Source organism: Mchenga conophoros, linkage group LG2 (genome assembly GCF_057382185.1).
Source record: "Mchenga conophoros isolate Kocher_MC1m ecotype Shallow Benthic linkage group LG2, M_conophoros_male_GT1.1, whole genome shotgun sequence".
NCBI classification, from domain to species: Eukaryota; Metazoa; Chordata; class Actinopteri; order Cichliformes; family Cichlidae; genus Mchenga; species Mchenga conophoros.
The window spans coordinates 5,581,791-5,608,360 of record NC_140527.1 but is presented as its reverse complement, the minus strand read 5'-3'; the positions used below and the strand labels follow the sequence as shown (position 1 = coordinate 5,608,360).

Genomic DNA, 26,570 nt, shown 5'->3' with positions numbered 1-26,570 from the left:
GGATAGAGATGGTTAACTTTCATTTCACATGGCAGTGAGAACAAGAAAATGATTTATCCCTGCCTTTTTTAATTAGTAACTCAGTCTCAGTCTGACTCAGTAAGGCATGTCATAATACATGTCGTATTTGTGAGACTTGCAAATGTACCGTAATAGGTCTCGTGTCTTCACAAACATCTCATCCACTGTAGCCGTTTCTCCACCAGCATCCCATTCATCCCAACTAAATGAGAACAAGAACAAAGGATTTTTGGGGTTCTTGCTGCTCTTCTTGCTCAGCGTGAAGCCTTATAATGCTAGGCTTGTACCATGTCCCAATTCAGAAATAGCTGCTTGTTATCATTCCTCTGATCTTCTGAGAACTGTTGCGCACGCTGATGGGACTACTTGGTAAGAGTGTTGGAAAAAAAACAAAACAGAGAGAGCTAATGATCTCAGGGACGATTTAGAGAGAGTGGACTGTGGATTCTTAGTTTCACGCGGATGAAACGGAGTTCACTGTTGTTCAAAAGCACTGTGTGTGTGTTGTGATGTGGCTCGGGTAGTGGGGAGCAACAGAACCATTTTTACACAGACCATGTGGATTGTGAGAACAACAAATATTTCCCATGTGCATGGCAGCTATTACAGTGTGACATGAATGACATTTTCAGCTTCCAACAAGCAGTGGACAAAAACACTCCGTCTCTTCAAGGTATGTATATTGCTGAACCTCATTTATAAGAAGAAATACTTAGAAAAGTACTTAAAGGAGTACTATAAGGAAACATCATGTGCACTCAGTAACTTTAAAACCACGCATTTCCAATCTCCACCAACATAAATAGAATATTAACCAAACTGCAAATATTTACAGCTGAGTTCAATGACATACAAACGGTCATCAGGGATTTCTCGTGACTTCCACACTAATACAGAAGGTCCTGAAAAATCTAATATAAAAACACTTGCTATAACACCATAGTAAACAAATTATTTCACAACAAGAAAAAACAATCTTATGATGCAAAAAAAAAAAAAATACAACGGAGACTATATATATACACTTTACATTCTCTGTCTGTGATGCAGCAATGAGATTGTGAGAGTGTTTTAAGCAGTTGGGTAAAGCAACTTCTGAACTACCTGTTTTTCTTTTTTTTTGCTGGGTTCAAATAATCCAATAAAAATGAACTGTATGAACCAGTGCTAAAAGCTGGGGGGGAACTGTAACTTTAATATTTCTAAGATAGAGAAATTGTTTTAAGGACCTTGTTGAAATGAGATTTCCATTTTTAAATTAAAGCAAAATCACTCCTGTGTTTTTAATCAGTGGCTAAACCTGTTACAGCTAAAACCACCAAATACTAAAAGCAGTATTTCTCTTCCTTCTTTGGGCTGCATCTACAGAGTCCCCGTAACATTTCAGAAGCAAAAACAGATGAAGCCCATATTTGTCTTCGCAGCAAGGACAGGTGTTGTCTATCTTATCTTTATAAGTTCAGTTTTTTCATAGAGTATAAACAGAGTATCCCTGAGTGTAAACACTGAAGCCCAGTGACTAAGACAGCCACGTCTAAATCAAAACCCTCAAGCAATGCATTGCTAATTCAAAACCTTATAATGTGGAGGTCATTTGATATTCCTGATAGCTTCGTAAATGCAGAAAAATAATATGCCCATATTTTACTATTTTTGGTCTGCGTGACCCTTCTTTTAGCAGGTCAAACAAAGTCCAGACGTCAGTCCTGAGTAAAGATAAACAGCAGCTCCAAGGGAAAAATAGAGGCGGGCCGGATGGTAACTGTATACTTGTGACTGATTGGACAAGATAAGTCTTTAAAAACTCGGATTGTGTTGAAAACTCTTTTAGTAAATATTAGTCAATGAACAAGGATACATCTTTGCTGCCACCGATTTGAATAAGTCATGAGTGGATGTCCGTACTTTGAGAAGAAGCATTTGTGCGTTCATATTTTTAATCACACTTACACTCTTGGATTTTTATCCCCTTTTTTCACATACATTAAATAGAAAAATGTTACCTACATTTCTAATCTTGTTGATGGGAAAACAAGTAACCAGAGGTGTTCTCTTTGTACTCCAGGTTATTCAAAAATAAACCTCCCAAAACTGAAGAAGATGAGGATGACTCCCAGGCAGGGGTCAACAAGGCCAGTAGAGGAGGAATTATCTATGGAGACTACCTGCAGGTACAAATCTATATTTGTACTGAAATTTGCATTTGTTGTTCAATCAAAGTTTTTATATCAATTGATTTCTCTCTTTCCAACCCTCAGCTCGACAAAATACTCACAGCTCAGGTTCTGCAAAGTGAACTAAAAGCCGATAAGATCCATGATGAGCACCTCTTCATTGTCACCCATCAAGGTAAGTTGAGCTTCATTTTGTTTGAAATTATTTTTTTCTCATTTTCTCAAGAAAGCAAAATTGAATCCAGTCATGAACTTTACTTAAATGTTGATTTGATTGTAAATCATTCACCTTGTTTACAGACAGTTAGAGACAGGTGAAAAATGAAAATCAATTTTAAATTAAAGGGAGACTCTTTCACCCCTATAGTGAAGGATATGGAGGTTTTTGGTTGCATCCACTTAGTGTGAGAAGCCGCTGCACACTAATAGAAATAGTTCAACCTTTTTTTCCTTCATTTCTCTCTTTCTCCACCAGTGAATAGAAAAATGTAAAAGCCTTGACTGCTTACTGACCTTTGTCCTTACCTCAAAATAAAATACTTATATATATTTATGACGCTTAAAGATCTTTTTTTTTATTATTATTTTAGCCTATGAACTTTGGTTCAAACAGATTTTGTTTGAACTGGACTCTGTGCGAGAGATCTTCATCAGCGGTCATGTAAGTTATATTTCTGTGGTAACAGAAGGTTAAGCAATTGTAAATTCATAATTAAAACAGAGAAAAATGAAATGTATCTTGCACTGCTGCTACTACTTTTAGATGCACACTGCAAATGTTAAAGATTGAGTGCTAATAAGAAAAATGAAGTCAATAAGATGAAGGATTTAAAATGCATTTTAAAGAAAACCATCAGTGGAGAACACCGTCACAATCACTCAGTGCCTCTGTTTAAAAAATTACATTCACTAGTCATACTAAAGTTTGTGATCAGGTATTTACAGACTAATAGCAGAACAGCAGTTGTAATTTAATATCTTGCTTAGGTAGAAATATACATTATATGTTATACTTGTAAAAAATATTGTTGGAAATACAAAAAGAACTAGTTATTTAATTAGACTGTTTCCTGACCTGCAAGCTTAAATATGATCAGCAATAATTCCCCTAACATTTGCTCTTCCTCTGAAGGTCCGAGACGAACGTAACATGCTCAAAGTCAACACTCGCATCCACAGGGTTGTGATGATCTTCAGACTGTTGGTTGACCAGTTTGCAGTTTTGGAAACAATGACAGCCTTGGACTTTTTTGACTTTAGGTAAACTCCTCTCCAAAAAGCAATATAACATGCACTCCTCCACAACGTTGCACTCTGGCTTAACTGTGTACATGCATGCTTATTTGTGTATACAGGGAATACCTGTCTCCGGCCTCTGGCTTCCAAAGCCTCCAGTTTCGGCTCTTGGAGAACAAAATTGGAGTTCCAGACAACCTGAGGGTTCCATACAACAGACGCCATTACAGGGACAACTTTAGAGGTCATGACAGTGAGATGCTGCTCTCCACTGAGCAGGAACCAACACTTTTAAAGTTAGTTGAGGTATGTTTTACAGCCACATACATGTGGAAGGGCTACCATTTTTGATTTAGTTAGTAAGTAATGAAAACACATGAATTTGTTGTTCTTTGTCCTGTTGGAGGACTGGTGGGCAATTAATTTTGCCAAGGTGCCACATGACAAACTGGGACTTTTGTAAAGGGCCAAACCAATAAACTGAACCCATTTCTGCTCAATATTAATTTTGTCTCTCTATAAGCTCCATGGTGTAGCCCTCTACGACAGTCCCAATTTCTCATGTGACCCTTTGGCGAAATTAATTGCTCACCCCTGTGCTAGAGCATACATGTGAGTATAAACCCTGGGCTGTTCTTTCAGGAGTGGCTGGAGAGAACTCCTGGATTGGAGGTGGATGGCTTCAATTTCTGGCAAAGGCTGGAAATCAATATACTTGATGGGTTAAATCAGGAGAAGGAGAAAATTGAGGTAAGAGATGGCTCCAGCTTTCAGAACAAACTTTTTTCTTTTTCTTTTTTTGCTGTCCCTGGAGTACACCGATGACTGACAGAGACGGCTGTTTTTTTCCTCCCATATTTTCTTTTAAAGAAAATGCCTGATTCTGAAGAGAAAGAGGAACTGATGGCAGAGATGGTCAGACAGAGGGAGCTTTTCACATCTCTGTTTGACGAAAAGCGCCACGATCACCTTGTCAGCAAGGGTAAGTGTTTAATCAGATGCCATAATCACCGAGGCTTTATCATGTTTATTTACAGCCTCTATTTAACACAAAGTGAAGCTTATCTTGTGCAAGGTGTGGACTTTAAAATTGAAACTCTAGTTTACAAAAGGATGTAAACACCAACATTTCTTGTTACCTTGAAAATAAAAAATTTCCCTTTCGTTAACAAGGTGAGAGGAGACTCTCTTACAAGGCTCTGCAAGGTGCTCTGATGATATACTTCTACAGGTATGTCTAGTTTGTTTTAGAAGGTTTCCTCACCTTTAATGGTCTAGTGGTGACACTGTATGTTATATTTGCTTCCTATTCATAGTTTTAAGTTGTTAACACCTGGAGGCTGCAAACAGCTTCAGTGGAAAGTCTTGCACAAGAACGCCTCAGTGCTAGTCCCTGAGGCAAGGGTACTCATTTGTTCTTCCCACATAAATTTTCCATATCACAGGCCCCTTTGTGAAACCTGCCTGAAAATGTAAGCTTTATTAAAAGGTGTGGTAACCAGCTTTTTTTTTCTTTCAAATGGTTGCGGTAAGGACACATTGTCACTTGAGATTTACTGAGTCTATGCAAAAGTCAACAGAGGTAACTGAAGTTAGTGGAAGGTGATAACAGATGCAAAATTTAATACGGTAACTTACTGGTGGTAGTGAACAGGTGATAGTTGTGCTCATGTTATAGCTGATATGTAGAGAAAATAGTTGTTGTTTTTTACATTATAATCTGTGAAACATAAAATCTTCTTCTTTTTTTTACCTTTAAGGGAGGAGCCAAGGTTCCAGGTTCCCTTCCAGCTGCTCACATCCCTCATGGATATCGACACCCTCATGACGAAATGGAGATGTAAGTACCGAGGCATCACCATTGCTTGCTACGTGTAAACAGAGTAAGAAAGTTTGAGGGGAAAGGAAAGTATATTTGTTTTCTACAGTGTGTTGTTTTTGCCCAAGGGCAGAACTGGACTAACAAAGAAGCCTACAAAGTTACTAAACTTTAAAGTTAGATTTGAACCCAAGAGGCAGAAGAACCTTATAACATCCTCCATGCCCGCTGATCAATACAACCTATCGCCAATGGACAAAATAACAATGGCTATTCCTGGATGTTTTCTCCCCTACTTTTTTGTAGACAATCATGTGTGCATGGTTCACCGGATGATTGGCAGCAAAGCTGGCACAGGGGGGTCGTCTGGCTACCACTATCTTAGATCAACTGTCAGGTATTGTATGATGTAAAATAATGTTATGATTAGACATTTATTTTCACACAGCAAGTATCCGAAACACTTCAGAGTTAATTTAGATAAAGACAGCACAGTGCTACTCTGCTTATCTTAATTAACTTGTCATGTAGCAGCTCCTTCTGTAATGCACAGTGACAATATATTTAAAGTTCAAAGAAACAACACAAGAGTAAAATAAAATGTGAACCGCAGTTTATTTTTTGCTTCTCAGAAGACGAAATTCAGCACATACTAAATAAATCATTCTATATTTGATCTTTTTAATTAGTGACCGATACAAAGTTTTTGTGGACCTTTTCAACCTGGCAACATTCCTGGTGCCTCGCCACTGGGTACCCAAGCTGAATCCCAACATTCACACTTTTTTGTACACGGCTGAGTGCTGCGACAGCTCCTACTGCAGCAGTGACGACTCGGATTAGAGTGCATCTCACTCGTCTGTCCAGGCTTTTTCACTTAAACAGATCTCCCAGCAGCGGATTATTTAGTTCAATGAGAGGTGAAAATCAGGTCAAAGAAATACATTTTGTTGATGTTCATGAGAAACAATGCATGGCATCTTGTCAGTGTACCTTTAAAGAACTCATACACTGAAATATGAAGTGTATGTGTTTTCATGAATGGAGGCAATTCAACATATGGCCAGTTTTATCAAACACTATATATTATTAAGAAGGATTTCAAATCTAGGTGAGATGAAATTCGAGGTCATGTGGTATTTTAATTTGACATTAGGTGAACTGGATGTTGGAGTGAAGAATAACGCAGACGGGTTGATTTGAAGGCGTGATGTCCTTACATCACACATAAATGCACAAAAACAGTAAACGTAACAAAGTAACTACGTTTGTACATATTAATGCTTAGCAAACAAGAGAAAATCAAGATAAATTATGCTGCAGGCTTATGATGCAATGTCTGACAGATAATAAATCAAATATTTAAACAGCCAAATTAAGACTATTTTACTTTAATCTTGACAGTGAGCCACAAAGTACTGCAGATGGCTCCTTGATAAGAGGTGCTCAGATGTTTCCTCAATAAATTTATGTAAATTGGCTGAGATTGACCTGAAAGCAAACAGATCAGTGAGAGCAGTGATCAAACTGTGAGTGCAAGGACAACGCTGGTGGCGATGATGAGTTTTTACAAAAATGGATCATCTTTCATCTCAGCACAGTGATGGTGTCAAGGAGGGAGCCATTTCAGACTACTCAGATGTGTCTTGAGTGCATAAAGGTGTACAGCAAATGATGAACCAATGAACCAAACACATCAACGTCTAAAACAAAACCATTTGCACAGAATAAATATGAACCATAAAATTGTACATAATGTTGTTGTTGTTTTTGTAAAGTTTTAAATTAATTTTGTCATGTATTTATGCACTCATTAATGAAATATCTTTATAGCCAAATGTATGACTCATAACCTATGACATATATCTGTATGTATTTAATAAGATGTGTTTTATATGATGGAACAATTCATGTTATTGTATTTTTGCAGTGATGTGTTTTATTGTTCTATTAAAATTCAACACTTGCCAACAGTATGAAGTATTTTATTTGGTACTTTATTAATAAAGTATTTTATAAAAGTATTTTATTTTATTTTAAAGTGGTACTCGAAAGCAAACAGATGAATGATTTGAATTTTGGCACTGGTACACACACACACACACACACACACACACACACACACACACGTACGTCAAAGAAAAACAGCTGCCACTGAATCTGCAATGCCTGCAAAAAGAAAAAGAAAATAGAGAAATACTGTTATTCCCCAAGGAGATTCTGGACACTTCAGTGCACCCATCTTAAGCTGAAAGATCATATAAACATAAAATGTCAAGATCAAAGGTCAAACTCACCACAAACGTTACCACCTATTTTTATATAAACATAGCCCTCATTTCCCCATCTTGTTCCCCAGGAGTTCTGCACAATCCAGTACGGAATGTCCCCTGAAAGACAACATGCATTTAAGACTGAATTATTTACTAGGTAAAGAAGATCTACTTGTGTTTAGTATGTGTGCTGCACCCACATTAGACTGTTGCATAATCACTCCAATGCTTGCGTAATACCTAGAAAACAGAAGTGTTTGAAATAATTGATGTTAATGTAAAGTATTTTTGTCTAAACTATGCCCATAAATAAAGTATGAGATAGCTGCTACCACACAGCTGTAACCAAACTAGTGTTTAGCCTCTAATATTCATAAGTGTCCACTTTCTGGATCCCAAAAGAAGTAGATAAACATCGAACTAAACAGAACATCTGGTACATCACGTCAACATGAGTACACAAATTGTTAATGATTACAATTTCAGCTAACCTTTGATCACTGTATGCTAAGAGAACAGGGCATTAGGGTACAAGGTGAAATAGCAAAATACTTAATGATACACTGTAAATAAGGCAATTTTAAAAAGAAAACTCATACTCTGCTTTAATCTCGTAAATTACTTGCAACTAGACAAGCAGGAGTTGTAAAAGAGTTGAGATGAAATAAGGAACTTTGGTTCTTAGGACCTTGAGAAATTAAAACATTTTAATTTTATTTAGTCTTCAGATCTGACATGTAAAACTTTTTCCTCCTGCTGGCTCATATTTCTCTTGAAAGAAAAAATGTATTTTTAAGGATTCGAAATAAGCTAAAAACTCTGATCAAATGCAGGTTTAAACTACTTTCACAGTGGATTACAAACCTCTAAAAATCGAAAATTGTGTTAGCTCAAATAAATTATAAAGTCATATTTTTTAAACTATTCAAAATACTTTGTCTCACTTAAATGTGACATGTGGTAGTATTTACCGGTAGTGTCATAGCCGACAATCAGAATAGCATGGGTGGACCATTGGCTGGAGCAGTGGTATTGGATGATGCCTCCCAGGTAATCTTGCCAGCTTACAGCATCCACAATAGCAACCAAAGGGCCATATTGTACTAGCTGACCCATCATTGCCTTCTCTTGACCACTGGGGAAAAAAAAAAAAAAAAAACACAGCACAACGTGTTCTTATAATTACGTTACTACTCTAATGTAAAGTCAGGCAGTTAAATGTTGTACAAGAATATTTAACTAATCAACTTCAATTATCAGTACATCAGTTTTGTTTGATTTTTACTAAATGTGGTGCATTTTCTCCCGTCAGTTTGTTGCTCAAAAACTGGCCTCTTCAGTTACACTCTCTGTCCTTCCACAAGATGATTCCCGCTGGGGTTATGTCACGCTGTACTCTGCCAGCCTTACTACATATGGTGCTCGAAGCCCCTGTTTGTGCCAAATCTGTACCGAAGAAAGTCAGAATAAAGTCATTTGGGTTTATGGTGAGGTTGTGTTAAAACTTTATGGTGTTTTGCAGCAGTAAAAATCTGGTTTAACCATGAGATTAGCCGTCTCTGTGACCTCCCCAAGTCTCCACCCTGCAGAAACATCCAATTCCAGCAGCTTGATAAACTCCGTGACCTAACGTTGAGACCCCTCAGAAGTGTTTTCCTTAGACCTGTTTGTGTCAAACAGGTCTAAGGAAAATGTTTAGACTGGATCAGTGAATTGTGGATGAGAGAACATGAGGAATTTAAGTAACATTGTGTTGATATGCAATAAATCTCAATATCAGCGCTTCACTTTCAAGTTCTGTTTAGGAAGGCAAAGTGGCTTTATTTACATGGCACACTTCAAACAGAGGGAAGTTAAACTGCTTTACACGGACAAAGGGAAGCATCAAAACTGTCATTCAAAAACAGTGAGCCACAATAAACTATAAATATAAGAGCACGGAATGACAGGTAAGTATGCAAAAGGAAATAAAATGCATCCAAAGAAAATAAAATATGAACATAACAGTCCGCTATGAATAAATCTACATTGCAGTTATGCCATTAGAAGCTGACCTGAAAACAACAACTATAAAACACAGAAACCAATCCATCACAAACAAGGGAGAACAAGTGAGTTTTTGGGTTAAATCTGAAAGTGGCTAGATTGGCGTGCATGATATATCATCAGGAAGGAAGTTGTTTCCATCTGTATGCAGCACACTAGCAGAAGGCAGCCTAACCTAGTTTGATTCTAAGTGATTTATAAACCAGCAACAGAACTTGAAAGTGTCCGATTTAAGAATATCACCTTAAATTCTAACCTCTTGTTACAATTCTGGCAGCAGCGACTGAGAGGCCCGAGGCTGTCTGACAGGCTTTGGTGAAAACAAGAAATATTTATGATATAGAAACGAAGTATCACTGAGTTTCTGCAAACCTTTGTGAATTCCAAACCTTGGTAGTCAGTATACAGAGTGAGAATCTCCTGGCTATGGCATTCATCATGTATTTAACTTTTGTCAGGTCGCAGCTGGGGTGGCTGACTGTTTTACTTTTGACTCGTTAACACAAATTTCAACTCCACTAAAAAAGATGAATGTAAAAAAGATGTTTGTTGTTGTTTGTTTTTTAAAGCACTTCATGGAGTGTGCATGTAGTTGAAATAATCAGTTGAGTTTATGAACTTCTCTGATAAATGCCTCCATATTAAAGTAGAATGAACAACATGTTGGTAAAATCCCATTACAAAAATGCTGATTGTTTTATTTGTTTCCAAAATGGATTTGGTCCATGTGTACATTTTTCATAGCTGGGTGTCCAACCCGATTACTGAGTTTAGAAAAGCAGTATATTTTTGAATCGCTCTTGAGTTAAAGAAGCAAAATCAACCACATTCAGAGTCTGAGGTCTAGTTGCTATTTCTCCCTGTAGTCTTTTACTTCCATTACTACTTTAAGTCCTTAAACTGCTGTGTGAAGATAAGAGGTTATCTAGGCCATCTCACAGAGATCCAGGGTCCTGCAGCAGCAGTACAAATCTATTCTCAAGTTTAACTCTCCTTTCTCCAGCTTCCCATGGCTGTATCCTACAAAGCACAGGTTGATGAGGCACTCTGCCTCCATGGTATTGAAGGCCAGTTGATGGTACTGCAGATCTCAGCTCACTTGTCCCCCCATTTCCCTGACAAGTGATTTGTAGTTCTTTTACTTTGCACCAAGAGAGTTGCTACTACTTGCAGAATTATTGCCAGGCAGACAGTACTCCTGTTTCTTACTAGTCGTGGTTGTGATAATTTGCTGTGTTTTAGCACAGTAAATTATCACTACCAAGACTCTTTTCCAGTATATGGAGTCTATGATAAATGAGGTTTGTACCATTCAAGGTCATGGTTGCATACTGACACTGTAATAAAAATATTAGAAGAAACATGGCAGCCCTCCATGTTTTTAACAAATTCATTCATGTTTGGCAGAAAAACATCACGAAAACAACAGTTTCAACAATTAAACAATTAAAATGTATACTATTGTTTAAAAGATTGCACATAAATAAATAATAATAAACAATAAACATCATCTTAGGTTACTTGGATGCTCAGTTAAATCTGCTCTAACAGTGGGTTCAGAGCCTAGCTATGAAAGTGTCAGAGTATTTTTGCTTTTAAAGGTTTTATTATTCATATAATAATCAGCTAAGAGTGTTTATATTTCTGTTCTGTACTCAACCAGCTGCATATTTTAATTGCTGGCTCCCTACTTTATAACGGAAACTGCTTGCCTTCACATTATCAGTCTTTGCCTTCACACTAGCAGGAAACCGCCACCCACGAGTAAGAAACAACCTTGTAGAGAACACGAAGTTTTTTGATAAACCACACCTGTTTTCTTGACAAGATAAGGATGACATTTTCTTTTTTGTATGCTTCATGATGTGTATAAATAAAGCCAGACTGCACCAAGGAGGTGTGTGAGTCTCTCCCTGAGTCTCTCACCCGTGCACGTTTAAAACTGCTCAAAGTGTCTGAGTGATATTTCATTGCATCTGAGTACTATGATAATAGAATATCTTTAACAGAAAGTATTATACTGAGAAGGCAAAATAACAATAACAACAGAAGGCATTACATATGCACGAAGCAAAGTCCCTGTTCTGTTCAATTTTAAGTAAAAACAATCAGATTCACCTTTGGGCCAAAAGAACTGACCCGGAGTTAAGAACCTCTGTGCTAGTGAGTTATCGATGTCTGTGTTGACAGAGTAAACACTGTGATTGCACAGAACCAATCCCACGCCCATTTCTCCGTCCTTGGTACTTTATGAAACCCACATTAAAGTTTCATGTTATTCTCCTTAAATTTATGAAGTTAATATTTTATTCCTTGTAGAAAACTTGATAAAAAAATAAAGTCTCACCTGAAGTCATGTGTTGTAAAGTTCTTTACGGCAACACCGCCATGTGACTGGGAGAAAAAATGGCAGATATCTGTTTTGGCCTTATAGGGATACTCAGACTGACTCACCAACTTCATTCTGGTCTGCAAAGCAAATAATGAACATTAGTACACAGCATTTCTGTTTTATTTCATTTTTCTTAATGTGTATGTCTAAACAATGTTACACAGATTTTATAGATGCTAAAGTTTTAAATCGTGTGATTCTACAGTGATGTGCAAAGGTTTTAAGCCACCCACTCATTTCCTTAAATTTTGCTAGGAAAATTGGGAAGCAGGTGCAGCAATTTACTGAAACATGCAAAGATATATGGGAATATAGTATATATATGCTCTGTCAAGGTGACCCCTTGACAGAGGCTCTCTGGAGGCCAGCCCATTGACTGATAGTGTTTTGACAAGATCCCCAACACCAGTGGCTGAAATGCAGCCCCAAACCACGACAGAGCCTCCACCATGTTTTACTAATCACTGTGGTACCTCTCCTCACTTCCTCCAAACCAAATATGTCACATCTGAATTCATCACTCCACCTGTTGCCACAGATTTTCAGTCCAGTTCTTGTTTAAGCTGACATACTTCAGTCTTTTCTCACCATCTCACTCTCTTCCTTTCTTAAAAATGGCTTCTTGACAGCCACCTATCCACTGAGAACATTTCCCATGAGGCTTCAGTGAACAGCAGAAGGATCATCTGAAGTGCAGGTGCATCTCTCAGGTCCTCTGTCAGCTTTTTGCTCGATTTTTACCCATTTTTTAAGGACATGACTTTCAGATAATGTTCATTTGCTGTAGATAGATTTTTTAAGGACTGTCATTTCTTCTTTTGTACTCCATATGTCCAGTTTACTCACTTTTTTGGTTTTTGGCTAAATTTTCTTTATAAATCACCTTGGTGCAAAAATATATTGTATGCCTGTAAAACTTATCATTGGCATTTTTCATATATTCAACTAAACAGGAAACAGGAACAAAGTATTGTTGAATTACTGTTCAAGACACTTACAAAATATTAGAAAGTTTGGCACCTTGGAAGCAAAGAACAGAAAAATGAGAGGTGGCCTCGGACTTTTAGACAGTACCATATTTTCAATTTCTCCTGTTGCCTTAGTGATACAGAAATGTTAATTGCAACCTTGGTCATTTCAGGTATTATAAGCTAAGATTCTGGAAGCATCTTTTATAAGACCTAAAAATCTGTTAACGTTGTGTGACTATCAGCATACCTGTTTTAACCAGTTCAGAGCCCGAGTTGTGGAGCCTCCATTACAGCCTGCGTTTTGGTAGGAGCAGTCAACAACCTGCTGCACACTGAGCTGCTCCAGCTGTGAGCCTCCTATGGCATGGACAGACTGTATGGCACCAACCACACTAAAAGCCCAACAGCTCCCACACTGTGAAGGTAAAATTACAGAAATGAGACAAAAGAGAAAAGAAAAAATCTCGCAAGCATTATTTAGATCCAGCTCCTGACCTAGAATCTATTCACACTGTACCATCCTAAGGAGCTATTTCTTATTTATTTCTGGAAATGAACTACCTATGCATATCTGTCTATATAATCCTACTATAATAATCATCTAAAAAGCCCTCTGCCAGTGTTATAAGACTGACACAAGATTTTAGACGGTTTAATCAAGTATCTTCAGTTTCTAAATGCTCTTCGCGGTACGTGATAATGTGACTGTGACCGATTGTTTTCTGCTGCCATCTGCTGACAGAAAAACCACAGGTATGCACACGCTTCAGAAAAATGTGAATATCTGCTTCAGTTAAAGGTCTTAATTTAAGGTTTTATGTCTATGGCTTATTTATTGTATTCAGACTGCAAAATAATTTCTCATATTTTATATCTGATATAGATTAAAAAATGCTTTCCTGAAACCAGTATTGCTTTTTTTGCTGGTACATACACTAGTTCATCATGTGAGGGATTCTTCTGTGTGTTTTGTTTTTTTGCTTAATATTTGCACAAGCAAATATTATTCTCCAAACGGCATCCTAATATTGCATGCTCAGTTCACTTACTTGGCATAAATGTATTCCCATAGATGTAATGAAAAACTGAGCTCTCTGTTAAAATCCAATTTTTGCTGCTCAATATGGTTTCACGGCTTAAAATCAATGCTGAAAGCAAAATCAGTCAATATTGCCTGGTCTCAACATAAGTATGTGCTGAGTATACACAATATTAGGGCTATCTGCTTTTAAAGTGATCAAATGTTCTCAAGACACAAACATGGAATCAAGAAAGGTAAAAAAAAAAATGGATCAAGAAGCATTAACAAGATGTGAGTGGTTTGATATATCGGGTCTGTGTGCATCCTACAGCAGTTTATATTCTGTCTCACCATCTATGTACTATAAAAACTCAGCAGGTCCACAGGCAGAGCTAGAGAAAAAAAAAATCTGACCGGTAAAACCGCAGCAGAGGAGAGTGGTAGGTGAGAGTGGTCATTTAGTGCATCTCCCTGGAGTGCGAAACTTTACCTGAATAGAGCAAAGTAAAATATATGATCATGATGGCGTTCAGCTGAACCGGTTATGTCTCTCCCTTAGGACAACAGTTTTACAGCAATATCATCATCCCCTATGGCAAACTGACTGAGTAAAGAGATAAAGGACAAAAAGAGCAAAAAGTGTATCTTCAGCAGGGACAAGCAACAACTCCGTCTCACTAACCCTCTCCCTTCTGTACCCCCAGGTCCATTCTGCTCCCTGAGCAACAGCTCCAGAGGTTTAGCTTGTCATTGCTCCTTTGCTCTTCCACTACCATTACCGAGGTCGCCTTTGAGTCAAATATGCCTTTTCCTCTCTGGTACTTCATATTAAATGCTTCATATTTGAAGAGCGTTCCCAATGTACTCATCTGGGAAAAAAAGTCTCTTTCCACTCACCTTAATTCTCACTTTGAGACATGTGACAACAAGAATGTTAGACTTTTTTTTTAATGAAAAAAAATGTCTGCATAAATTCTTAAATATTCTATATTTCAAAGCTACCACATTTCAGCTTGGATGATTAGGCATTCGAGATTACTAAAAAGAGTTTCAAGTTTTGATTGTCCAGAACACGGGAAAGAGTTTGGTGCCGAGAGAAGGCAAAAGAGTTTCTGGGTCTTGTTTACATACGCTTTCTCTATAGATGAAAAATAATTTTTAACTTGAATCTGTTGATGAAGGGATACACTGGGTTCAGTGACAACGATTTTCAGAGTCCTCTCTGAGCCCATGCAATGATCTTCAGTACAAAATCTCAGTTGTCCCTCACATAGATGTATATGATGAAATCCCTACATTCTTTTTCTGTTAAGAAATGTTATTCTTACACTTACAATACCAGCCACACATTCTCATGTCAACATTTGATGCGTTTTGTCTTCTCTGTGTTATTTTCAATTAGATGCTTTTAAATTCAATTCAATTCGATTTTATTTATATAGCATCAAATCACAACAACAGTTGCCTCAAGGTGCTTATGATCAACTAAAACCACTTAAAATTGCTTTTATTTTACAATTTTCACATCTTTTTTCACTTTGGTGGGGAGAAAAATAATAAATTACAATAAAAAATGTTTAAAAAGTGTTAAATGTATATTCACCCTTAAAACTGAAGCACTGAAGTCTCTTGCACAGGGCATCATAAATTTTCACCTACTTAAAAGTGAAAAGCAAAGAATCACCTGACAAGTGTCTACATCATAATTTTGACTGTGTTACTGGTGAAGACTTGCATTCATTATCAAAGCCTGTGTAGTATTTGGTATTCTGTACCTGTTTGTTGATTGATTGCTTTATTCATAAATAATGAAAAGGCATGACTTTATATGTCCAATTATGTCTCTGCATCTAAAGCATCTCCAGCTAACCTCCCACATGTACAGTATACCTACAGTATCATGTGTAAAACTTACTGCTTGCTGGTCCTGGACTGGTGCCACGGCTGCCTTGTCCCTCCAGTCAAATTTGTCTGGGAGCTCCTTTACACTCAGTCCAGAGAAGAGAGGAGCTCTCTCATAGACTGCTCCCAGGTACAGATCTGTGGATAAAAGATACAGTTCAAAGTCATTCTTTTTTTATACAAACACAAGTGTAAACTATGATTCTGCAGACTCAGCCTAGTTTAACAAAAGGCAGGACAGAAATATAAATTAATAAAATGTCCAAAGGATTCACTAAACATACCTCTATGTCAAAATATCAACCTACCTCTGAATTCCTCCTGTGAAAGGTCAGAGAATTGGTTGATACCATACTTGGCAGACTGTGTTTCTGTGGAAAATGAGTTCAGATAGGTGTGCCGTATTGTAGCTCTCTGCAATTACACAAATGAAACGGTACAATGATATTAAATGAGAGGGGGGGAAAGGAAAGAAAAACATAACAGTAAACTATGGTCTTTAAAATAAGTTGTTCATGTAGATATTCAATACTTTTGATAGAAAGGGAAATTAAAATAATCTACATTTATGTATTTGAAACCTCTCAAAACTTTTCTTATCCAACTCTGACTAAGAAAACACACAATTGTTAATATAAAAGCCAAAAAAAACTCTAAGCATGTTATGCTGACAGATGTTAAAACATATTAAGCAGCTTATAAAAGATACCATCCATTAATACCATCCGGCCCTGTATGCTTCAGGAAAAACTGAACAGGATGGAGGTGGACCCCTGCCTGGTGGCTTGGATCTCTGACTACCTCACCGACAGACCACAGTACGTCAGGCTGAAGGACATCACGTCTGACACAGTGGTCAGCAGCACAGGAGCACCACAGGGAACTGTGCTGTCCCCTCTTCTCTTCACCCTGTACACCTCTGACTTCTGCTACAACTCTGAATTATGCCATATTCAGAAGTTTGCAGATGACACGGCCATCATGGGGTGTATCTGGGATGATCAGGAAGAGGAGTACAGAAGTCTGGTGAGGAACTTTGTCGCATGGAGTCACACAAACCACCTGCAACTCAACACCTCAAAGACTAAGGAACTGGTTGTGGACTTCGGGAGGTCCAGAGAAGGTCCACTGCCGGTTCAGATAGAGGGGGAGGAGGTGGAGGTGGTCAACAAGTACAAGTACCTCGGGCTGTGGGTGGACAATAAACTGGACTGGTCATGCAACACAGAGCACCTGTATAAAAAAGCCCAAAGCCGACTGTACTTCCTCAGGAGGCTGAGGTCTTTTAACATCTGCAGGAAGCTCCTGAGGATGTTTTACCAGTCAGTGGTTGCTGGAGTACTTTTCTATGCTGTGGTGTGCTGGGGGAGCAGCACAGCAAAGAAGGACTCATCCAGGCTGGAGAAACTGATCAGGAGGGCTAGCTCTGTGGTCGGCATGAAGCTGGACACTCTGGTGACAGTGGCAGAGAAAAGGACATTAAAGAAACTGCTGGACATTATGGACAATGCTGGGCATCCTCTGCACACGGCCATAAACAATCAGAAGAGTCTGTTCAGTGACAGGTTGCTTCTCCCCAAGACAAGAACTAACAGACTTAAAAACTCCTTTGTCCCACACGCCATCAAACTGTTTAACTCCTCTCTGGAGGGGAGAGGGAGGGGAAACAGGAGGACAAAGGAGGGGGGAACAACTAAGCTGTAGTGCCTCTGCACCTCACTGTACAATACCTTGTGCAATACTTTTTGTAAATAGTCAACAGTGCAATAGACTCAATACTTGAAATGTGCAATTCACTTGTATTTTTATTTTTTATTCCTATTTATTCTATTTATCCCCTTTGTATATTTTATTTATATTTGTCTCTGTATTTATATATATGTGTGTGTGTGTGTGTGTGTGTATATAACAATTCTATAACTGTAACTTCGGTCGTTGCTGTGCTTTTTTTGGAAGTCGAATTTCCCAGAGGAACCCACCCGAGGGATTAATAAAGTTCTATCTTATCTCTTATCTTATCTTATATCAATATACACAGTATAAAACTGTGGCGACCAGTTGGGAAATAAGGAAGCAGGTAAGAGTGAAAGACTAAATTAAATGTTCTTGATCGCACAGCTGCTTTTATTTCATACGACTTCAGCTATTAAGCTGCAACTTTATGTTCACCTCCCTCATGTTACTCGGAACACCAGTGTTAACTATTGTTCCAATGTTGTAGTACAATTTTCACTTAATCTCAGTTTATGCCAGTATTTGTATGCTTTTTATATTTATATCTATATTTAATGTAACATCCACCAAAATTTCCAAAATTATTTTCGGTATTTCCTTCTTCTACGTGAGTGGGCGTGGTCTAACAAGAAGTACTCCCCCAGTTTGTTTTCAGTTTTCTGTCTGAGCACTTCACACTTGCTAAGTGTGGCACTTGAGAATTCTTCTACGCCTCCCTCACTTTACATACCTGAAAACTGAGATGACGGCGACTAAATTCCTCGCTGCTTACTTCATACGTGCGGTGAAACTGCTTTTTGTATGCCCCGAAATCAGCGGCAGAGCCGTTTAACTGAGTCCCAATTTCACTTGAGTTCACATTTTGGCAAAACACAGGAGAGACAATTAATCCGAGAGCGACCACAGCGGGTATGAACACCTGACAAGCCCTCATTTGACGAACAAATGTCAGCTGAGAAAACATCCACACGGGGAAGCACAAGCGTTTTGATGTTCGCGGAAAAGGGTGAAGATTTGTCGCGCATGCGTTGTAATCAAGAGGCGTTCCCTTGGAAACGAAAGAAAGTTTACTACGACGAGCGCTGGTTGATAAAAAAATTTGCATGCAAAAAATGTAAACTATTTAAAACGCACATAAAGTATTTTAGGTGTGTGTGTGTGTGTGTGTGTGTGTGTGTGTGTGTGTGTGTGTGTGTGTGTGTGTGTGTGCTGAAATGAAGTTTAATTATTCACATCAGTTTTATATAGATTCAAATGATCGTTTATTCAACTGACTGCAAGACAATTAAACACATGTTCAGCCAAACTAAACCAGAATTTAAGCCCCTATATTTAGTTCAACTCATGCAAAAAGACATTTTAATGAAAAATATGAATTAAATGCTGCCATGACTTACATTTTTTGGGGAAATTACATCACCTCTGCAATTAAAACAAGTTTGTAAGTTTGAAATTTATATAACTTGAGCCCACCCACATCCAAACATAGTGTACACTTACATTTCAGTTGTTGCAATCAGGCACAGTAGCAGCTGCAGAGAATTTTTTCCAGCCCGTGCTTTGTCAGGACCAGCCAACTAGTCAGTGCACTGGGAGGAAAAAGCAGGCTACTCTTATGCTTTTTGTAGTGGCATCTGATCCTGCGTTCATCATAACCAAAGCTCTTCTGTATCGTGCCAGAGGAAATGTCAGACCATACAGAGGAATTCACCAACAAGCCCTTCGCAGCCCAGTTGTCCAATGTTTACCTCAGCATCTTGGCACTGTTCTGCTTTAAGCTTTTTGTTAAGATCTCTCTTAACTTGCTGACATACTTCTACATTGTCCGTGGGAATCGCAAAGAGGCTGCCAGGATATCAGCAGAGTTCTATGATTATGGTCAACAACACAGTGAGTACTCTGAGACAGGTCGTTTTAAAAAGCACTAACACTTGATTTGTTATTAATTTGGTTACTTTGTTTAATAAAATATATCTGTACGATGATGGCAAACACATCTTAAATGTAACCACAATATAAATAAATTATGGTTACAAACACCCTGCAATGCATTTAACCCCAACTGTAAAAGGTCAGAGGTCAAATGTAAATGTTTTCTTTAGAATCCTACAGAAGCCTTCCATGCACACAGACACACACACACAATTTCAGTGTTTACAAATGAGCTATAAATACTGCATTGCTAATCCAATGAGTATAAAAGCCATTAATTGTGTTCACATTAATACATACTAGAAATATCATTGATAGCCCACTTTTCTTTCATTAGCTTAAAAGCTACTTAGAAATCCTGAACTGTACATTCAATATTAAATGAAGACACTGTTGGCCCGGCAGCTCTTTCTCTCTAATGTATTAATAGAACGCAGTCATGATATCCCCTCCCCCAGCCGCATCCTGCCCTAGTTTCCATTCCCAGCTATGCAGTGCACACTTTCACACAGCCACCAAAACAACACTCCACATTCTCAGGAACAGGCGGTTCGAAGGCACATTCTGAGGGAAGACAGACACGACAACAACATAATCTGTACTATCATCCAAAGGGCTGTTTAATCTAAAGTGTACCCACTCCATGGAATACTAATTGACCAAGCTCAGGGTATTTGTCACGGTCCCGTAGAGATGGTCTTTCTTGTTCTGAGAAATCTGTTTGATGTCTCTAGCTGGTCCTGTCTGTATTTCAGATTATAATGTCAGTCAGGGAAAATAAGGTGCATGAATAAAAAAGCATGATTTAATAGAAAACATTGGGTGGATTATTGTATAATTTATAAAGAATATGGATGAAAGGATGGATGAAGATGATGACGATGAGAACGTGTGGAATGCATCAGCTGTTATTCTGGACATTGACTCAGGTGTGCCTGAAGACATTTCTTCTTTTTTCTGGAGTTCCTTCTTTTTTATTAAAAGGGCACAGCCAGTTTGGCAGGTTTACTTTCATTTGTCATGTGAATGGAGTGTGATAGTGCAGAGTTTAATGCATCAGGAATTTTCAAGCGCTGTTAAGTCACATAACCATATGCTGCTGGGTGCATTAACTCTTGGAAGATGAAAGGTAAAACGTGACTTGAGAGGTTAAAACACCTACTTGCTATGTTTAGATGTGTGGCAGGAGAATGCATATTTGAAGCTTTCTCTGTACTGTTGATTTTATTTTTATTTCTCTGGATGAGAGAATTAAGTAAATAATAATACATTTAAGTGTTCAATACTGAATTGAATACTGAATTCATATTCCTGTCACAGGATCTTGGGCAGACCGCTCACCCCTCCACGATGCTGCCAGTCAGGGCCGCCTCCTGGCCTTGAGGACCCTCATTTTACAGGTGAAGAAAAACACAATTCCCTTGGAGGCAGGCGGGTAATGTGTAACCTCTCATCTGCAAACATGAATCCTGTTGTAACCATCTCTTCCACAAGCCAGTTTGGTTCAGTAACTTTGTAGATTTATCCACACCTTGATAAAGAGATCAAGGTATGGATAAAACTCTGGAGACTGCTATAAAGTTATCTGTAAGACTTGTATAAAATTATTACCTGGGTCAAGATTACAATATAGCATATGCTTGGTATGCTTGTAGCAGCAATATTTTTTAATGAGAATAACACAGTATACACCTACCAGATAAATTATTGATAACTATTTCCATATTTCACTACGTAGTTCTAGCTTTCCATGCGGCATAAAAATGCTAATAATGTTAGTGATCCAACAGGGAAGATACTGTTTCACGCTATCTGTCAATTATAAGAGTTGATGTATCAGTGCATATTAAAAAAATATATATATAAGATATAAAGCTGTTCCTTACACGGCAGCACAGTGGTGCAATAGTAGGCATTGTTTCCTCAAAGCAAGAAGGTCCAAATCCCCTGACCAGCTGGGACTTTTCTGAGTGGAATTTGTATGTTATCTCTTTTGCCTGTGGTTCTCTATGGGCACTCTGGCTTCCTCCCATAGTCCAAAGACATGCGTGATAGGTTAAGTGGTAATTCTAAATTGGCTATAAGTGTGGATGTGAGCATGAGTGTTTGTCTGGCTCACTGGGTGAGCCCTGATACAGACTGGTCACCTGTCCAGTTTTACCCTTCAAGCTTAAGACCAGTGGGATTATCTCCAGCCCCATCACGACCCTGAACTAAATAAGCCGATAAAAATGGATGCATGGTTCTGAACAGCTCCACAAATCTTGTAAATACCACCTAAAACGAATTAAAAAAAACACGACATAACACACACTCTGTCATTATTTTCATGATAAAAAATTGAGCCAAAGTGCAGAAACAATTATGTACACCCTAAATGCATTAGGGTAAAAGCATCTGAGTAACTGATCATCAGCAAGTGTAACCACTGATATAAGAGCAGACATTTTGGCACTTGCTGGTCTGGAGCGTGCAGGTGTGTGTCAATGTTTAGCACATTGCCAACGAATAAGGAAAAACTAGGCGATTATCTTAAAGAAGCAATTGTTGCTGCTGATCTGTTTGGGAAGACCAAATCATTCTACAGTGAGAAAGATTATTCACAAGTGGAAAACATTCAAGACAGTTGCCAAATTCATCTCTGCAATGCCCAGAGACACTGCCAAAAACCCAAAAGCTACATCTCATTATAGTACAATTAGGAAAAGACTGAACTAATATGGTTTGTTTGGAAGGGTTGCCAGTAGAAAGCCTGTTCTCTCTAAAACGAACATGGCAGCACCTGGAACCAATGTCCTAAGTGGAGATGTTTGGCCATTATTCACAGTGCCACATCTGGCAAAACAGAAACACAACATATCAGCACAATCGCTTCATAGTGACAGTAATTGTTCATAGTAACTGTCAAGCTCAGTGGTGGAGGGGTGATGATTTGAGCTTCTTCTGCAATCACACATCCTGGGCCCCTAGCAGTCACTGAGCTAACCATGAACACCGTTCAACACCATTCTACAGTTAAAGATGAGGCTATCTGTTAGAGCTTAGCTGAAATTTGGTCACAGACTAGAACATCACCACAAGAGCAAACCTACAACAGAATGGCTGAAAAAGAAAAGACCCAAGGTGTTGCAGTGGGACAGTCAAAGTCCAGATCAACCTCTTAGCTAAAATGCTGTGGTGAGACCTTGAGGAAGCTGTGGATAAATCCCCACAAACCCTGTTCTAAAGAACAATGTCAGAGTAAAGTTTGTTCTACAAGCTATTGAATCATGGAGTGTACTTAATTTTTCACATAGTGCTAGGATTTTGGCCTAGTTTTTGGAAAATAAACAATGGCATGGTTTGATATATCATGTATTGTACAGTAGTTCAAAGGCCTTATTTACCCAAAGATTTTCTTTTTAATTCATGGCCCAAACCCCTGGAATTGTAAGAGATTGTACTTTCTATTCACTGCCCTATTTAACACTTTAAACCTGTACATACTTAACAACAGTTCATAAGTTTCAATATACAGGCTAGCTAAATGCCAACAACACAAAATGTAAATACTCAAACTTGTACTATGGGTTACAATAACCACATGGTTTTAAAATTAATGTGATTTTTGTAGTTTTTATGGCATATACATGCCCCTTATGTATAGTGTGTGAGGGGAGTTTGACCATGGAACTATTATTTGAGCATATGCTAAGGAAAGAATAATCACAAACAAAAACAAGTACAATACTAATACAAATGCATTAAAAGTGAAATCTCCACTTGCATTTCCAGCTGCTCACAGAGTGTGCTACAAAAAAGCCTGTGACTTCAGCTACAGAGGAAACAATGCTTTGCTCTAGTCAGACAAATTCATAACAAAGTAGGACAATTATTACAGGACTTCAGATGGTAATTTATTAGCTCTTTACTGGCTTTAAGTTGGATTTAATTGGTTTAATTAGCAGGCTTGTTAATCCCTGCTGTTGAAATCATCACAGTTTGAAAATCGCTAAGAACCCTGACTGAAGAGAATGTCTGTGTTTTGTAAGAGGAGATAAACTTTATTAATGTTCTTGTTCATTTATGAGTTAATGTCCCATAAATATCCATGCCCACTAAATATTTGTGGCTATTTGATTCTGTTTCCAGGGTCACAATGTAAATGTTCTGACTATAGACCATGTAACACCCCTGCATGAGGCCTGTCTTGGAGACCATGTTGCCTGTGCCAGAGCACTCATTGATGCAGGAGCAAATGTAAGTCCTATAGTGGCCTGGTGACTCTTTAATGTTGCCATGTTGCACAGGTCAAATTAAATTTCCATGGCTGGGAAAATCTGGGTAAGGGTAACAAATGAGCAATGTCCTGTTTCAGTCACTGCAGAGCTATTAAGTTGTTGTTGTTCCCTTTCAACTGTACCCCCAGGCTGTTACTATTAGTCAACTTGCATGATTAAATAAGGCCTAAATATAAGAATAAAAGGAAAATGTGTTCACAGGTCAATGCTTCTACAATTGATGGAGTCACCGCTCTGTTCAATGCCTGTACAGTGGGCAGTGTGGCATGCACGGAAATCCTTCTGGAAAATGGAGCAAAACCCCAGAGTCTTGTATATCAACCTTCTCCGATACACGAAGCAACCAGCAAAGGTATGTCATGGCCAACGATTTTACAAAAATTCACAAACTGATTATTTTCAGTATTTTTTGTGATTCAAGTTAGTGTTACATGATTATGCATGTCTTACTGTGTGGGTGTATGTGAAACACAATGGAAAGATATTCCCTTGCAAAAAGAGACTATTCTACATGGACCATTTACTTCAAAGTGAGCCAGTGTTAGAGGACCAGTCCTAAGAGACTTAAGCTTGTGAGAGCCAGCTTTTGCTGATGAGAGTCATTATTTTTGACTAACGGTATAATCAGAGCACTATAATCAGAAAATAACCCAACATTATCGCAGTTCCCCTCACTGCAGATTACGCTTGACTTTCGACCTGATTTTGTGTCCTTTACTGTGCTATAAGCACGTTCTTACATGCACTATGATAAACAGCTTTAGCTATAAATCCAACAGGGCCTGAGCAGACAGCTTGGAGAATTATTTTGCATTGTCACTTACTGATTACTGACTTCACGCTTCATTACTTCCAGGTCATTACGGTTGTGTAGAGGCTCTGGTGACTTGGGGGGCAGATGTGGACATGGACATTCCTCACCTGGGCACAGCACTATATACAGCCTGCGTCTGCCAAGAGCTCGAATGTGCCAGGAAACTCCTGAGGGAAGGTCAGTTCGTAGAACTGTGTCGATGTTTACAGAAAAGTCCTATGTGAACATATGGACTTAAGCGCATTAGAAACACAAAAACAAACTGATATATAATAAATATATGCATGCTCAGAGGATTTTAGAGGCCTCTGGGGGGGGGATAAAAACATTTAAACAACAATATGATAAATTCTGTGCTAGGAATATGACAAACAATGAGACTGCAAATTGTCAAGTGCAAAAGGTGTAACAAAGAGCTAATGAGAGCTCTATCACATAAGAAACAGACAAACTAATTGTTTTATTAGCAGCAGCCTTAGTAAACAAGAACTTAATACAAGCACAGCACACATTGCAATTTCAATAAGAAGTGGGACCACATTTATACCCAACAAGTGACTGATTACATATACAAGTGATTAGTGTGCCCATTTGTGTCTCACTGCAGTCTTTGAAATAAGGTACTAATTTAGGCAAGTAAAGAAAAGGTAAATTAAAAATATAATCACAAATTAACCAAAGCTACTTGTACTTAACAATACAGGTATCTGATATTGGAGTTTTCTGATTGGACTATGGATAATTATAGTCTCCTCCATGTAGGTGCAAATGTACAGAAAGGTAAATCCCTGGATTCACCTTTACATGCAGCTGCAGAAAAAGACTGCACAGCTGTAGTGAAGTTGCTGCTGGACTTTGGCGCAGACATTAATGCCAGGAACACAGAGTTTCAGAGGCCAGTGGATGTGGCTCCACCCAGCAGTCTTACAGAAGGCTTTCTACTGCTTTATGAAGGTATGAGTTTACTTTTTGCTTGGTTTCGTTCGCAATCATTGATCCCTTCCTGACCTTGCTTTGATCTGTTTCTGTCTTTTTTTAACCACCAATTAACAGTGATAAATAATGTTTTCCTGTCTCCTTTTCATAGCTACACCACGGTTGCTTAGCCAGTTGTGTCGTCAGTGCATCAGAAACTGCGTTGGACGCGACAGACTCCACCTTCTTTCCCATCTTCCTCTGCCTAACAGGATCAAGAGCTACCTGCAGTACCAATGACAACAGACTATGAAACTGTCTGCCTAAATGGGACTTGCAGGAAGAAGCCTTGGACACCAAAAAATTATATCAACTCCACACTCCTCTTAACTTTAATTTTAGCTTCCAGTCAATCCAGTAAAAGCAATTAATTTGAATTAGCTACACGGCCGAGTAGCTGACTGTAGCAGCTGTGTTGAGCTGGCCTGATTCCCATGTGAGGATGTGTGGACCTGGATAAATGTAAAGCAGGATGCCACTAAAACAAACTTCCAGGATTAGTTTTCCCTAGGTTAATTTTGTTTGAATAACATTAATAATAAATATTTTGTTTTCTGTTCTGCAGTGTTTAGAAAATGCCTTACTAGTTGCCAGTGAGTGCTGCACTTTATATTTAAACCCCCCCATAAAAGATTCGAATATCGTGTAAATGCACACTATATGCTGTATGTTAATGAATGTTCATTGTTTCGCATTTAACATTAGATTATTAAAAATCTGTTTTGAAACCTGTTGCATTCAAATATGTCTTTCCCAGCAGCCACATGGTGGATTTGTTACTGATGTTTGTCTCAGTGGTGGAACCAGTTATTCAAAAAGTTGACAAGTTTAAGCTTGGATTACTGACCGCTGACAACTGCTCAGATGGAAATGTGTGTAGCTGAATGGAACTTTCATGCTCTAACATATTATTAACAAGATATTCATGTGCCATTTGATAATATTTTGGCCGTATTTTGATTTTTTATTTCATATATCTG

The 26,570-nt window shown here is 38.3% G+C and overlaps 3 protein-coding genes across 5 annotated transcripts; 2 read left to right on the top strand and 1 right to left on the bottom strand.

Annotated features, from left to right (window-relative positions):
• The first annotated feature begins 1,791 nt into the window (after window positions 1–1,791).
• On the top strand, window positions 1,792–7,226 carry tdo2a (tryptophan 2,3-dioxygenase a). Its single transcript, XM_085284181.1, has 12 exons — window positions 1,792–1,943; window positions 2,087–2,192; window positions 2,280–2,370; window positions 2,786–2,856; window positions 3,328–3,455; window positions 3,551–3,737; window positions 4,074–4,181; window positions 4,302–4,413; window positions 4,605–4,662; window positions 5,192–5,271; window positions 5,557–5,647; window positions 5,940–7,226. The coding sequence occupies exons 1-12, from the start codon at window positions 1,909–1,911 to the stop codon at window positions 6,091–6,093; spliced, it is 1,221 nt and encodes a 406-aa protein (XP_085140307.1). The 5' UTR covers window positions 1,792–1,908; the 3' UTR covers window positions 6,094–7,226.
• On the bottom strand, window positions 7,220–18,646 carry ctso (cathepsin O). Of its 2 annotated transcripts, XR_014893588.1 has the most exons (9): window positions 18,320–18,646; window positions 16,164–16,269; window positions 15,869–15,993; window positions 13,180–13,347; window positions 11,917–12,038; window positions 8,495–8,658; window positions 7,724–7,763; window positions 7,548–7,640; window positions 7,375–7,419 (listed from the first exon to the last, which is right to left on the bottom strand). XR_014893588.1 is itself a non-coding variant. In XM_085284195.1 (8 exons), exons 1-8 carry the CDS (start codon window positions 18,551–18,553, stop codon window positions 7,385–7,387), a joined length of 1,047 nt encoding a protein of 348 aa, XP_085140321.1. In that variant the 5' UTR covers window positions 18,554–18,598; the 3' UTR covers window positions 7,220–7,384. The 2 variants fall into 2 exon arrangements, 1 of the variants encoding a protein (XP_085140321.1); XM_085284195.1 differs by lacking the exon at window positions 7,724–7,763 and having other exon boundaries at window positions 7,220–7,419; window positions 18,320–18,598.
• Window positions 18,647–19,072: 426 nt separating this feature from the next.
• asb5a (ankyrin repeat and SOCS box containing 5a) lies at window positions 19,073–26,526 on the top strand. 2 transcript variants are annotated; one of them, XM_085284209.1, is made up of 7 exons: window positions 19,073–19,479; window positions 20,842–20,921; window positions 23,653–23,760; window positions 24,003–24,153; window positions 24,658–24,792; window positions 25,378–25,569; window positions 25,703–26,518. In XM_085284209.1, exons 1-7 carry the CDS (start codon window positions 19,275–19,277, stop codon window positions 25,828–25,830), a joined length of 999 nt encoding a protein of 332 aa, XP_085140335.1. In that variant the 5' UTR covers window positions 19,073–19,274; the 3' UTR covers window positions 25,831–26,518. The 2 variants fall into 2 exon arrangements, with proteins under 2 accessions (XP_085140335.1, XP_085140344.1); XM_085284218.1 differs by lacking the exon at window positions 19,073–19,479 and adding an exon at window positions 20,036–20,450 and having other exon boundaries at window positions 25,703–26,526.
• The last annotated feature ends 44 nt before the right edge of the window (window positions 26,527–26,570 follow it).